Source organism: Scyliorhinus torazame, chromosome 19, assembly GCF_047496885.1.
Source record: "Scyliorhinus torazame isolate Kashiwa2021f chromosome 19, sScyTor2.1, whole genome shotgun sequence".
NCBI classification, from domain to species: Eukaryota; Metazoa; Chordata; class Chondrichthyes; order Carcharhiniformes; family Scyliorhinidae; genus Scyliorhinus; species Scyliorhinus torazame.
The window spans coordinates 9,347,745-9,361,282 of record NC_092725.1 but is presented as its reverse complement, the minus strand read 5'-3'; the positions used below and the strand labels follow the sequence as shown (position 1 = coordinate 9,361,282).

General features: G+C 57.5%; 1 protein-coding gene across 1 annotated transcript in view; it reads right to left on the bottom strand.

The window, feature by feature from the left end:
• The window catches only part of LOC140396618 (integrin alpha-X-like), a 179,352-nt gene that overhangs the window by 28,785 nt on the left and 137,029 nt on the right, over positions 1–13,538 (bottom strand). Inside the window, exon 7 of the mRNA XM_072485412.1 lies at positions 8,388–8,536. Within this exon, the coding sequence (XP_072341513.1) occupies positions 8,388–8,536 (149 nt within the window). The remainder of the gene's footprint in view (positions 1–8,387; positions 8,537–13,538) is intronic.

The window sequence follows — 13,538 nt, the reverse complement described above, 5'->3', positions numbered from 1 at the left end:
TAGGGAGGGTGTAGGGGCTGGAGGAGGTTACAGAGATAGGGGGGTTGTAGGGGCTGGAGGAGGTTACAGAGATAGGGATGGTTGTAGGGGCTGGAGGAGGTTACAGAGACAGGGAGGGTTGTAGGGGTTGGAGGAGGTTACAGAGATAGGGAGGGGTGTAGGGGCTGGAGGAGGTTACAGAGATAGGAAGGGGTGTAGGGACTGGAGGAGGTTACAGAGATAGGGAGGGTTGGAGGGGCTGGAGGAGGTTACAGAGATTGGGAGGGGTGTAGGGGTTGGAGGAGGTTACAGAGATAGGGAGGGTTGTAGGGGCTGGAGGAGGTTACAGAGATCGGGAGGGTTGTAGGGGCTGGAGGAGGTTACAGAGATAGGGAGGGGTGTAGGGGTTGGAGGAGGTTACAGAGATAGGGAGGGTTGTAGGGGCTGGAGGAGGTTACAGAGATCGGGAGGGTTGTAGGGGCTGGAGGAGGTTACAGAGATAGGGAGGGTTGGAGGGGCTGGAGGAGGTTACAGAGATTGGGAGGGGTGTAGGGGTTGGAGGAGGTTACAGAGATAGGGAGGGTTGTAGGGGCTGGAGGAGGTTACAGAGATTGGGAGGGTTGTCGGGGCTGGAGGAGGTTACAGAGATGGGGAGGCTTGGAGGGGCTGGAGGAGGTTACAGAGATTGGGAGGGGTGTAGGGGTTGGAGGAGGTTACAGAGATAGGGAGGGTTGTAGGGGCTGGAGGAGGTTACAGAGATAGGGAGGGTTGCCAGTGTATTCCAACCCCAGACCAGACCCCACCAGTTTCCGGTCTCAGGGGAGTGGCTCTTTAAGAAATGTTTTTGTCTTATCACATGGCTTCAATGATGTCATTGTGTGGGTGGAGCTGGGCTGTGGCTCTGGGAGTTAGTTTCACTTTCAGTTTGGTTTTGACCTGGTTTGTACGGCAGAGGTTGAAAAAAGAAGTCTGTATCTCTATCTTCATTTGAAAAGTTGTTTCCGCACTGCTTGATAACGTGAAAAGAGATCATGTGAGGGATTCTCCGACCCCCCGCCGGGTTGGAGAATTGCCGGGGGCTGGCGTGAATCCCGCCCCCGCCGGTTGCCGAATTCTCCGGCACCGGATATTCGGCGGGGGTGGGAATCGCGCCGCGCCGTTCTGGCAGGCCCCCCCCCCGGCGATTCTCCGGCCCGCGATGAGCCGAAGTCCCGCTGCTGGAATGCCTGTCCCGCCGGCGTAAATCAAACCACCTCTCTTACCGGCGGGACAAGGCGGCGCGGGCGGGCTCCGGGGTCCTGAGGGGGGGGCGCGGGGCGATCTGGCCCCAGGGGGTGCCCCCACGGTGGCCTGACCCGCGATCGGGGCCCACCGATCCGCGGGCGGGCCTGCGCCGTGGGGGCACTCTTTTCCTTCCGCCTTCGCCACGGTCTCCACCACGGCGGAGGCGGAAGAGACCCCCTCCACTGCGCATGCGCGGGGATGCCGTGAGCGGCCGCTGACGCTCCCGCGCATGCGCCGCCCGGCAAAGTCATTTCCGCGCCAGCTGGCGGGGCACCAAAGTCATTTCCGCGCCAGCTGGCGGGGCCGAAATCAGTCCGGCTTGGGCCTAGCCCCTCCAGGTGAGGGCTCGGCCCCCCAAGATGCGGAGGATTCCGCACCTTTGGCGCGGCGAGATGTCGGACTGATTTGTGCCGTTTTTGGCGCCGGTCGGCGGACATCGCGCCGATTGCGGAGAATTTCGCCCCATTTCTTTCTAGAAGGAAGTCAAACCTGCTGTTTGGAACGGGGAACAGCAACATGCATACCAGGTCTTGACTGCTGTGGGATTTGAAAAGGGGTTCCTGGTTTATGGAATCTTGTTATTAAATTGGAACAGTTAAAGGGGGGAATTTATTAAGGGCTATACATAGAGTACTGTAGATGTGTGGGGTACTTATGTTGGTGGTTGATAAAAATGCTTACTGTGTGTGTTTATAAAAATGTTAACTGAATTCGCAGAATAACCTTTGTGTTTGATTACAAGTGCTGATGGCCTCTGTTGAATAACGCCTGAAACGTAGGCCCTTGTGCTTAGCGGTACCAAAATTAATAAACAGTTGTAGGCCAGGTGAACTCCATGATATACTTTGGTGTTCTCTAAACCCTGGAACATAACCTGGACAGAATCCTGTTATGGGCCCGGGTTTAGAGAACCCCAAAGTGTAGCATGGAGTTCACCTGACTGACAACTTTTAATAGATTGTGGTATGGGGAGCACACGGCCCACTCTCCAGGTGTGGGACAGCAGTAATGGACCAGTGTGGGTTTTTTTTAAACAAAACAATGTTTATTCCATGAACTCAAGTTAACCTTTTTAAAACAAACAGTGAATATCTTAGCAACCATCAATTCAAATACACCCCCAAAGAATACAACACTAAGTAACGTGTATGCTGTCCTTTTACACCCAGAAGACTTAACAAACCTTTAAACAGAAGCACATTAGAGTTTACATTCAATACTGAAACCATTTATAATTCTGAATTCACCAAATGATTAAGATAGTCTTTGGATGGCAGACTTCAGATTCAGCTCCCTGAAACACACAGACACACCCAAGCTCTTCTCAAACTGAAACTAAAAAGCAGAAGTAGAGCTCAGCTCCACCCACACTCTGACATCAGTCCAGGAACATGAGCAGCTCCATTTCTTAAAGGTACATTTCTTAAACACCCATTTCTTAAAGGGCGCTCTCACATGACAATCCCCAATATTTAATTTTATAAGACTTTGACGAAAGGATTCCTCGCTCCGGGAGGGATTTCACACAAAATAGGGATGTGGTAGAATCAAACAAACTTTATGACTGGCGCGCAAACACAGTAAGGACTGGTTTAGCTCAGTGGGCTAGACAGCTGGTTTATAATTTTTTTTTTTCAAATTTAGAGGACCCAATTATTATTTTCTTTCCAATTAAGGGGCAAATTAGCGTGGCCAATCCACTTAAGCTGCACATCTTTGGGTTGTGTGGGGTGAAAGACCCACATGTAGTGCGGAACAAGGCCAGCAGCGCGGGTTCAATTCCCGTACCGGCCTCCCCGAACTGGCGCCGGAATGTGGCGACGAGGGGCTTTTCAAAGTACCTTCATACTTGTGACAATAAAGATTATTATTATTAAAATATCTTTAAGATCACACCACAAAATAACTTACAATCATCCCTCTAACAATACAGTGACACAAGACCTTAACTGCTATCTGAACTCCCACTCAAACAACTAGACAACTCTCAATCTGCTTGAAATGTCACTCGCCTGCTGGAATACCTGTTCTACAGGGATGTTCTCTGGTAAAGAGAGATCTTGTGCCACCTTGTCAAAGACAAGACCTGACTCCTGTCAGAACCATGAATAAAATCTGGCTGCATTTTTTTCAGAAGGTGCCTCTCACATTGTTTCGTTTTACCCTGTTCCCTGAGCTGCTCAGAAAGAAACACGAATCCATCGACGGAGATCAGCTAAACTGACCGGCGGACGGCAAACTGTTTTGATACCCTTTCACAGCTCCATCTAGCCCACAACTGACCCTGCTTTCCTGCACAAATGCACACGGGATTCGCCGTCTGCCGATGCTGAAATGGCGATTGGGCGGAGAATAGGTCCCGACGCCAAGATCGCAGTGGCCGCCAATTTGACGCCAAACAGTGTCGGCAATGCGTACCGGGACGCACGTACAGTAAACACCGTTTGCGTATCAATAGCCCGACCTGGTACCCTCCGGGGCCTCCGCGATTCTCCGGGACAACGGGGCGAGTGGCCAAGGTCACCCCCCACCCCCAAGGGACCGGCGTGGAGTCCAGTCCCGGACGGCCATTACCTCAGCCATCTTGTTGGGCAGCGACTGGCCACCCGCCTTGGTCCCTGGTTCTGCAGAGTGACACCGGCCGTCTGGGTGCCCCTATCTCCCCTCCCCCCCCCCCACCGCCCCCGCCGCCCCACTCTCTGCTCCCCCGCCACAACCGCGGGGTTGTTGGTGAGGGTGGTGTGGGGGTGAGGGTGGTGTGGGGGTGAGGGTGGTGTGGGGGTGAGGGTGGTGTGGGGGTGAGGGTGGTGTGGGGTGTGAGGGTGGTGTGGGGGTGAGGGTGGTGTGGGGGTGAGGGTGGTGTGGGGTGTGAGGGTGGTGTTGGGGTGAGGGTGGTGTGGGGTGTGAGGGTGGTGTGGGGGTGAGGGTGGTGTGGGGGTGAGGGTGGTATGGGAGGGTTGGGGGTGAGGGTGGTGTGGGAGGGTTGTTGGTGAGGGTGGTGTGGGGCCGAGGGTGGTGTGGGAGGGTTTGGGGTGAGGGTGGTGTGGGGGTGAGGGTGGTGTGGGGGTGAGGGTGGTGTGGGGGTGAGGGTGGTGTGGGGGTGAGGGTGGCGTTGGGGTGGGGGTGGTGTGGGGGTGAGGGTGGTGTGGGGGTGAGGGTGGCGTTGGGGTGGGGGTGGTGTGGGGGTAAGGGTGGTGTGGGGGTGAGGGTGGTGTGGGGGTGAGGGTGGCGTTGGGGTGGGGGTGGTGTGGGGGTGAGGGTGGTGTGGGGGTGAGGGTGGTGTGGGGGTGAGGGTGGCGTTGGGGTGGGGGTGGTGTGGGGGTAAGGGTGGTGTGGGGGTGAGGGTAGTGTGGGGGTAAGGGTGGTGTGGGGGTAAGGGTGGTGTGGGGGTAAGGGTGGTGTGGGAGGGTTGGGGCCGAGGGTGGTGTGGGAGGGTTGGGGGGTGAGGGTGGTGTGGGGGTGAGGGTGGTGTGGGGGTGAGGGTGGTGTGGGGTGTGAGGGTGGTGTGGGAGGGTTGTTGGTGAGGGTGGTGTGGGGGTGAGGGTGGTGTGGGGGTGAGGGTGGTGTGGGGGTGAGGGTGGTGTGGGAGGGTTGGGGGGTGAGGGTGGTGTGGGGGTGAGGGTGGTGTGGGGGTGAGGGTGGTGTGGGGGTGAGGGTGGTGTGGGGCCGAGGGTGGTGTGGGAGGGTTGTTGGTGAGGGTGGTGTGGGGGTGAGGGTGGTGTGGGGGTGAGGGTGGTGTGGGGGTGAGGGTGGTGTGGGAGGGTTGGGGGGTGAGGGTGGTGTGGGGGTGAGGGTGGTGTGGGGGTGAGGGTGGCGTTGGGGTGAGGGTGGTGTGGGGGTGAGGGTGGTGTGGGGGTGAGGGTGGTGTGGGAGGGTTGGGGGGTGAGGGTGGTGTGGGGGTGAGGGTGGTGTGGGGGTGAGGGTGGCGTTGGGGTGAGGGTGGTGTGGGGGTGAGGGTGGTGTGGGGGTGAGGGTGGTGTGGGAGGGTTGGGGGTGAGGGTGGTGTGGGCGTGAGAGTGGTGTGGGGGTGAGGGTGGTGTGGGAGGGTTGGGGGTGAGGGTGGTGTGGGCGTGAGAGTGGTGTGGGGGTGAGGGTGGTGTGGGAGGGTTGGGGGTGAGGGTGGTGTGGGCGTGAGAGTGGTGTGGGGGTGAGGGTGGTGTGGGCGTGAGAGTGGTGTGGGGGTGAGGGTGGTGTGGGAGGGTTTGGGGTGAGGGTGGTGTGGGGGTGAGGGTGGTGTGGGAGGGTTGTTGGTGAGGGTGGTGTGGGGGTGAGGGTGGTGTGGGGGTGAGGGTGGTGTGGGAGGGTTTGGGGTGAGGGTGGTGTGGGGGTGAGGGTGGTGTGGGAGGGTTGTTGGTGAGGGTGGTGTGGGGGTGAGGGTGGTGTGGGGCCGAGGGTGGTGTGGGAGGATTGTTGGTGAGGGTGGTGTGGGGGTGAGGGTGGTGTGGGGGTGAGGGTGGTGTGGGGGTGAGGGTGGTGTGGGAGGGTTGTTGGTGAGGGTGGTGTGGGGGTGAGGGTGGTGTGGGGGTGAGGGTGGTGTGGGAGGGTTGGGGGTGAGGGTGGTGTGGGGGTGAGGGTGGTGTGGGGGTGAGGGTGGTGTGGGGGTGAGGGTGGTGTGGGGGGTTGAGGGTGGTGTGGGGGTGAGGGTGGTGTGGGGGTGAGGGTGGTGTGGGAGGGTTGTTGGTGAGGGTGGTGTGGGGGTGAGGGTGGTGTGGGGGTGAGGGTGGTGTGGGAGGGTTGGGGGGTGAGGGTGGTGTGGGGGTGAGGGTGGTGTGGGGGTGAGGGTGGTGTGGGGGTGAGGGTGGTGTGGGGCCGAGGGTGGTGTGGGAGGGTTGTTGGTGAGGGTGGTGTGGGGGTGAGGGTGGTGTGGGGGTGACGGTGGTGTGGGAGGGTTGTTGGTGAGAGTGGTGTGGGGGTGAGGGTGGTGTGGGGGTGAGGGTGGTGTGGGGGTGAGGGTGGTGTGGGAGGGTTGGGGGGTGAGGGTGGTGTGGGGGTGAGGGTGGTGTGGGGGTGAGGGTGGCGTTGGGGTGAGGGTGGTGTGGGGGTGAGGGTGGTGTGGGGGTGAGGGTGGTGTGGGAGGGTTGGGGGTGAGGGTGGTGTGGGCGTGAGAGTGGTGTGGGGGTGAGGGTGGTGTGGGAGGGTTGGGGGTGAGGGTGGTGTGGGGGTGAGGGTGGTGTGGGAGGGTTGTTGGTGAGGGTGGTGTGGGGGTGAGGGTGGTGTGGGGGTGAGGGTGGTGTGGGAGGGTTTGGGGTGAGGGTGGTGTGGGGGTGAGGGTGGTGTGGGAGGGTTGTTGGTGAGGGTTATGTGGGGGTGAGGGTGGTGTGGGGCCGAGGGTGGTGTGGGAGGATTGTTGGTGAGGGTGGTGTGGGGGGTTGAGGGTGGTGTGGGGGTGAGGGTGGTGTGGGGGTGAGGGTGGTGTGGGAGGGTTGTTGGTGAGGGTGGTGTGGGGGTGAGGGTGGTGTGGGGGTGAGGGTGGTGTGGGAGGGTTGGGGGGTGAGGGTGGTGTGGGGGTGAGGGTGGTGTGGGGGTGAGGGTGGTGTGGGGGTGAGGGTGGTGTGGGAGGGTTGGGGGGTGAGGGTGGTGTGGGGGTGAGGGTGGTGTGGGGGTGAGGGTGGTGTGGGGGTGAGGGTGGTGTTGGGGTGGGGGGAGTGACACACGTGTCAGGGGGAACCACAACTCAGCGGGGGTCTCACTTCCTTTCCTACGGCCGAGCACCGCCCCGGTGACCTCCCTTTCCTCCCGGCCGCCAACCACGTCCAGCGCCCTCTGCCCGGCCACGGTGAGGTTCCGCAGGTCCGGCGGTCCCCCTGCAGGTTTCTCCTGCTCCCAGTGAGGCCGGTATGGGTGCCGGCATGTGGTGCAGGGTGGGAGTTCAGTCACCCTCCCGGTGTGGGCGTGTCGGGTTACGGGTGTGTGGGGCGGGGGTGGGTTCCAGGGGCACAGCGCTGCCAACTCACCCTGGCCGCCCTGAGGAGGTTGCGCAGTTGTTTCCGGCACTGCTGGCCGGTCCGGACGGTGTTGCCCACGGCGCTGACCGTCTCTGCCACCTGGTGCCCGAGCACAGCCTCCTTCCCGGGCCGGGGTACAGGGTCACCCGCCTCTCCTCCACTGCGCCCAAGGGGGTCTCAATTTGGTGTCGGTGAATATCGGAGCCGTTCTCCTCGCTGCCATCTTGTTGTCTGGGATAGTGTGTGTGTGTGGGGGGGGGGTGTAATGTGTATCTGCTGCTGCAGCTTGTCAGCCTCCTGAGTGTCAATCACGGACCCGGCAAACCCCGCACCGTTTCTCATCAGGATCGATTGTGTTCCAATGTGGTGTCGGTGCTAGACCCTTAGTGGTCGCGAAATCGGTCCAGCCACGTCGCCGGATTTGCTGTCGTGAAAGTCCCCGAACTCCCCGTTGGCGCCAACACTTAGTGTCGGAAACGGAGAGTCCCGCCTCTCAGCTCCACTCCGTCACATCACCTTAAGCAGCTGAAACCTCATGAACTCCACAGGGAATCCCCATCAATCCAAACAAAACTGCACTAGCCCAGGCTTTTTACGGTGCCTTAACTGCAGCCCTGGCTCTCAAAACCTCATTTGCCCTTCCAACTGGGATTACTTTTCAAACGTGACCGCGGCAGTCGAACACGCTCTGACCCAGGTTTTTAACCCTTACCGCACCAAATAGCTATAATACAATATCTCTGAAATTCAGCAAGTTGACACGCCCGTTTCCCCACCCTCCTGTCGCCAGGGATACTTCCTCCTCATTCGCTCAGTCCTGAACCCAGTTGCTGGTGGTGAGATTATCTCTTCCCCTTAACCTTCTGTGCACTGAGGAGCCCTCCGCAGAGATTGAAGTCCCCACCCCCGGTAACCGTTCTGGGCAAGACTCCCTCCCCGCCCTCTCTGAGGCCCTTGACCTCGCTTCCTAAAATTTGGGGGCCGGACTTGGAAGCGACAGTCCAGCTGTGATCGAAAGCCAGAGGTTTCGTGTCTTCTTGGCGTCTCCAGACCCATGGCGAGAGTCCAGGGTGCGCGGTTTGCCGACGGGTTAATTCATCCCTCGTCCGCACTGCCCTCCCTCACTTCCTGTCTCCGTCGTAACGCGCAGACCACTCCCTAACTCCCTGCCAGACTCACATCACAAATAGGATGCCAGTGGCTGTCAAAGTCACACTCTCCATCAGCTGAATCGTGTTGATCGTGGATTTCAGGTCGGTTTTCGGATCGGTGAAATTGTTAAAGCTTAACTCGATCCTTTGAAAGGCAGAGTACTGGACAACAGCGAACTGTCTGAGGCAGAAATCACAGTCAGAACAGTTAAATCTCCCTCCCTCCCATTACCACCCCATAGCCCTGTGTCAATCCAAAACTAATCCCACTGCCCCACTCTCTCCCCATAGCCCTGTATCAATCCAAAACTAATCCCACTGCCCCGCTCTCTCCCCATAGCCCTGTATCAATCCCCAAACTAATCCCACTGCCCCGCTCTCTCCCCATAGCCCTGTATCAATCCCAAACTAATCCCACTGCCCCGCTCTCTCCCCATAGCCCTGTATCAATCCCCAAACTAATCCCACTGCCCCGCTCTCTCCCCATAGCCCTGTATCAATCACCAAACTAATCCCACTGCCCCGCTCTCTCCCCATTGCCCTGTATCAATCCCCAAACTAATCCCACTGCCCCGCTCTCTCCCCATAGCCCTGTATCAATCCCAAACTAATCCCACTGCCCCGCTCTCTACCCATAGCCCTGTATCAATCCCCAAACTAATACCACTGCCCCGCTCTCTCCCCATAGCCCTGTATCAATCACCAAACTAATCCCACTGCCCCGCTCTCTCCCCATTGCCCTGTATCAATCCCCAAACTAATCCCACTGCCCCGCTCCCTCCCCATAGCCCTGTATCAATCCCAAACTAATCCCACTGCCCCGCTCTCTCCCCATAGCCCTGTATCAATCCCAAACCAATCCCACTGCCCCGCTCTCTCCCCATAGCCCTGTATCAATCCCAAAACTAATCCCACTGATCCCCTCTCTCCCCATAGCCCTGTATCGATCCCAAACTAATCCCACTGCCCCGCTCTCTCCCCATAGCCCTGTATCAATCCCCAAACTAATCCCACTGCCCCGCTCTCTCCCCATAGCCCTGTATCAATCCCCAAACTAATCCCACTGTCCCACTCTCTCCCCATAGCCCTGTATCAATCCCCAAACTAATCCCACTGCCCCGCTCTCTCCCCATAGCCCTGTATCAATCCCCAAACTAATCCCACTGCCCCGCTCTCTCCCCATAGCCCTGTATCAATCCCCAAACTAATCCCACTGCCCCGTTCTCTCCCCATAGCCCTGTGTCAATCCCAAACTAATCCCACTGCCCCACTCTCTCCCCATAGCCCTGTATCAATCCCCAAACTAATCCCACTGCCCCGCTCTCTCCCCATAGCCCTGTATCAATCCCCAAACTAATCCCACTGCACCCCTCTCTCCCCATAGCCCTGTATCAATCCCCAAACTAATCCCACTGTCCCACTCTCTCCCCATAGCCCTGTATCAATCCCCAAACTAATCCCACTGCCCCGCTCTCTCCCCATAGCCCTGTATCAATCCCCAAACTAATCCCACTGCCCAGCTCTCTCCCCATAGCCCTGTATCAATCCTCAAATTAATTCCACTGCCCCGCTCTCTCCCCATAGCCCTGTATCAATCCCCAAACTAATCCCACTGCCCCGCTCTCTCCCCACAGCCCTGTATCAATCCCAAACTAATCCCACTGCCACACTCTCCCCATAGCCCTGTATCAATCCCAAACTAATCCCCCTGCCCCCTCTCTCCCCATAGCCCTGTACCAATCCCCAAACTAATCCCACTGCCCCACTCTCCCCATAGCCCTGTATCAATCCCAAACTAATCCCACTGCCCCGCTCTCTCCCCACAGCCCTGTATCAATCCAAAACTAATCCCACTGTCCCGCTCTCTCCCCATAGCCCTGTATCAATCCCCAAACTAATCCCACTGCCCCACTCTCCCCATAGCCCTGTATCAATCCCCAAACTAATCCCCCTGCCCCACTCTCCCCATAGCCCTGTATCAATCCCCAAACTAATCCCACTGCCCCGCTCTCTCCCCATAGCACTGTATCAATCCAAAACTATTACCACTGCCCCACTCTCTCCCCATAGCCCTGTGTCAATCCCCAAACTAATCCCACTGCCCCGCTCTCTCCCCATAGCCCTGTATCAATCCCAAACTAATCCCATTGCCCCACTCTCTCCCCATAGCCCTGTATCAATCCCAAACTAATCCCACTGCCCCGCTCTCTCCCCATAGCCCTGTATCAATCCCCAAACTAATCCCACTGCCCCACTCTCTCCCCATAGCCCTGTATCAATCCCCAAACGAATCCCACTGCCCCACTCTCTCCCCATAGCCCTGTATCAATCCCCAAACTAATCCCACTGCCCCGCTCTCTCCCCATAGCCCTGTATCAATCCCAAACTAATCCCACTGCCTCGCTCCCTCCCCATAGCCCTGTATCAATCCCAAACTAATCCCACTGCCCCGCTCTCTCCCCATAGCCCTGTATCAATCCCAAACCAATCCCACTGCCCCGCTCTCTACCAATAGCCCTGTATCAATCCCAAAACTAATCCCACTGCACCCTTCTCTCCCCATAGCCCTGTATCAATCCCAAAACTAATCCCACTGTCCCACTCTCTCCCCATAGCCCTGTATCAATCCCCAAACTAATCCCACTGCCCCGCTCTCTCCCCATAGCCCTGTATCAATCCCCAAACTAATCCCACTGCCCCACTCTCTCCCCATAGCCCTGTATCAATCCCCAAACTAATCCCACTGCCCCGCTCTCTCCCCATAGCCCTGTTTCAATCCCAAACTAATCCCACTGCCACTCTCTCTCCCCATAGCCCTGTATCAATCCCCAAACTAATCCCACTGCACCCCTCTCTCCCCATAGCCCTGTATCAATCCCCAAACTAATCCCACTGTCCCACTCTCTCCCCATAGCCCTGTATCAATCCCCAAACTAATCCCACTGCCCCGCTCTCTCCCCATAGCCCTGTATCAATCCCCAAACTAATCCCACTGCCCCGCTCTCTCCCCATAGCCCTGTATCAATCCTCAAACTAATCCCACTGCCCCGCTCTCTCCCCATAGCCCTGTATCAATCCCCAAACTAATCCCACTGCCCCGCTCTCTCCCCACAGCCCTGTATCAATCCCAAACTAATCCCACTGCCACACTCTCCCCATAGCCCTGTATCAATCCCAAACTAATCCCCCTGCCCCCTCTCTCCCCATAGCCCTGTACCAATCCCCAAACTAATCCCACTGCCCCACTCTCCCCATAGCCCTGTATCAATCCCAAACTAATCCCACTGCCCCGCTCTCTCCCCACAGCCCTGTATCAATCCAAAACTAATCCCACTGTCCCGCTATCTCCCCATAGCCCTGTATCAATCCCCAAACTAATCCCACTGCCCCACTCTCCCCATAGCCCTGTATCAATCCCCAAACTAATCCCCCTGCCCCACTCTCCCCATAGCCCTGTATCAATCCCCAAACTAAACCCACTGCCCCGCTCTCTCCCCATAGCACTGTATCAATCCAAAACTATTACCACTGCCCCACTCTCTCCCCATAGCCCTGTGTCAATCCCCAAACTAATCCGACTGCCCCGCTCTCTCCCCATAGCCCTGTATCAATCCCAAACTAATCCCATTGCCCCACTCTCTCCCCATAGCCCTGTATCAATCCCAAACTAATCCCACTGCCCCGCTCTCTCCCCATAGCCCTGTATCAATCCCCAAACTAATCCCACTGCCCCACTCTCTCCCCATAGCCCTGTATCAATCCCCAAACGAATCCCACTGCCCCACTCTCTCCCCATAGCCCTGTATCAATCCTCAAACTAATCCCACTGCCCCGCACTCTCCCCATAGCCCTGTATCAATCCCCAAACTAATCCCACTGCCCCGTTCTCTCCCCATAGCCCTGTATCAATCCCCAAACTAATCCCACTGCCCCGCTCTCTCCCCATAGCACTGTATCAATCCAAAACTATTACCACTGCCCCACTCTCTCCCCATAGCCCTGTGTCAATCCCCAAACTAATCCCACTGCCCCGCTCTCTCCCCATAGCCCTGTATCAATCCCAAACTAATCCCATTGCCCCACTCTCTCCCCATAGCCCTGTATCAATCCCAAACTAATCCCACTGCCCCGCTCTCTCCCCATAGCCCTGTATCAATCCCCAAACTAATCCCACTGCCCCACTCTCTCCCCATAGCCCTGTATCAATCCCCAAACGAATCCCACTGCCCCACTCTCTCCCCATAGCCCTGTATCAATCCCCAAACTAATCCCACTGCCCCGCTCTCTCCCCATATCCCTGTATCAATCCCAAACTAATCCCACTGCCTCGCTCCCTCCCCATAGCCCTGTATCAATCCCAAACTAATCCCACTGCCCCGCTCTCTCCCCATAGCCCTGTATCAATCCCAAACCAATCCCACTGCCCCGCTCTCTCCCCATAGCCCTGTATCAATCCCAAAACTAATCCCACTGCACCCCTCTCTCCCCATAGCCCTGTATCAATCCCCAAACTAATCCCACTGTCCCACTCTCTCCCCATAGCCCTGTATCAATCCCCAAACTAATCCCACTGCCCCGCTCTCTCCCCATAGCCCTGTATCAATCCCAAACTAATCCCACTGCCCCGCTCTCTCCCCATAGCCCTGTATCAATCCCCAAACTAATCCCACTGTCCCACTCTCTCCCCATAGCCCTGTATCAATCCCCAAACTAATCCCACTGCCCCGCTCTCTCCCCACAGCCCTGTATCAATCCCAAACTAATCCCACTGCCACACTCTCCCCATAGCCCTGTATCAATCCCAAACTAATCCCCCTGCCCCCTCTCTCCCCATAGCCCTGTACCAATCCCCAAACTAATCCCACTGCCCCACTCTCCCCATAGCCCTGTATCAATCCCAAACTAATCCCACTGCCCCGCTCTCTCCCCACAGCCCTGTATCAATCCAAAACTAATCCCACTGTCCCGCTCTCTCCCCATAGCCCTGTATCAATCCCCAAACTAATCCCACTGCCCCACTCTCCCCATAGCCCTGTATCAATCCCCAAACTAATCCCCCTGCCCCACTCTCCCCATAGCCCTGTATCAATCCCCAAACTAATCCCACTGCCCCGCTCTCTCCCCATAGCACTGTATCAATCCAAAACTATTACCACTGCCCCACTCTCTCCCCATAGCC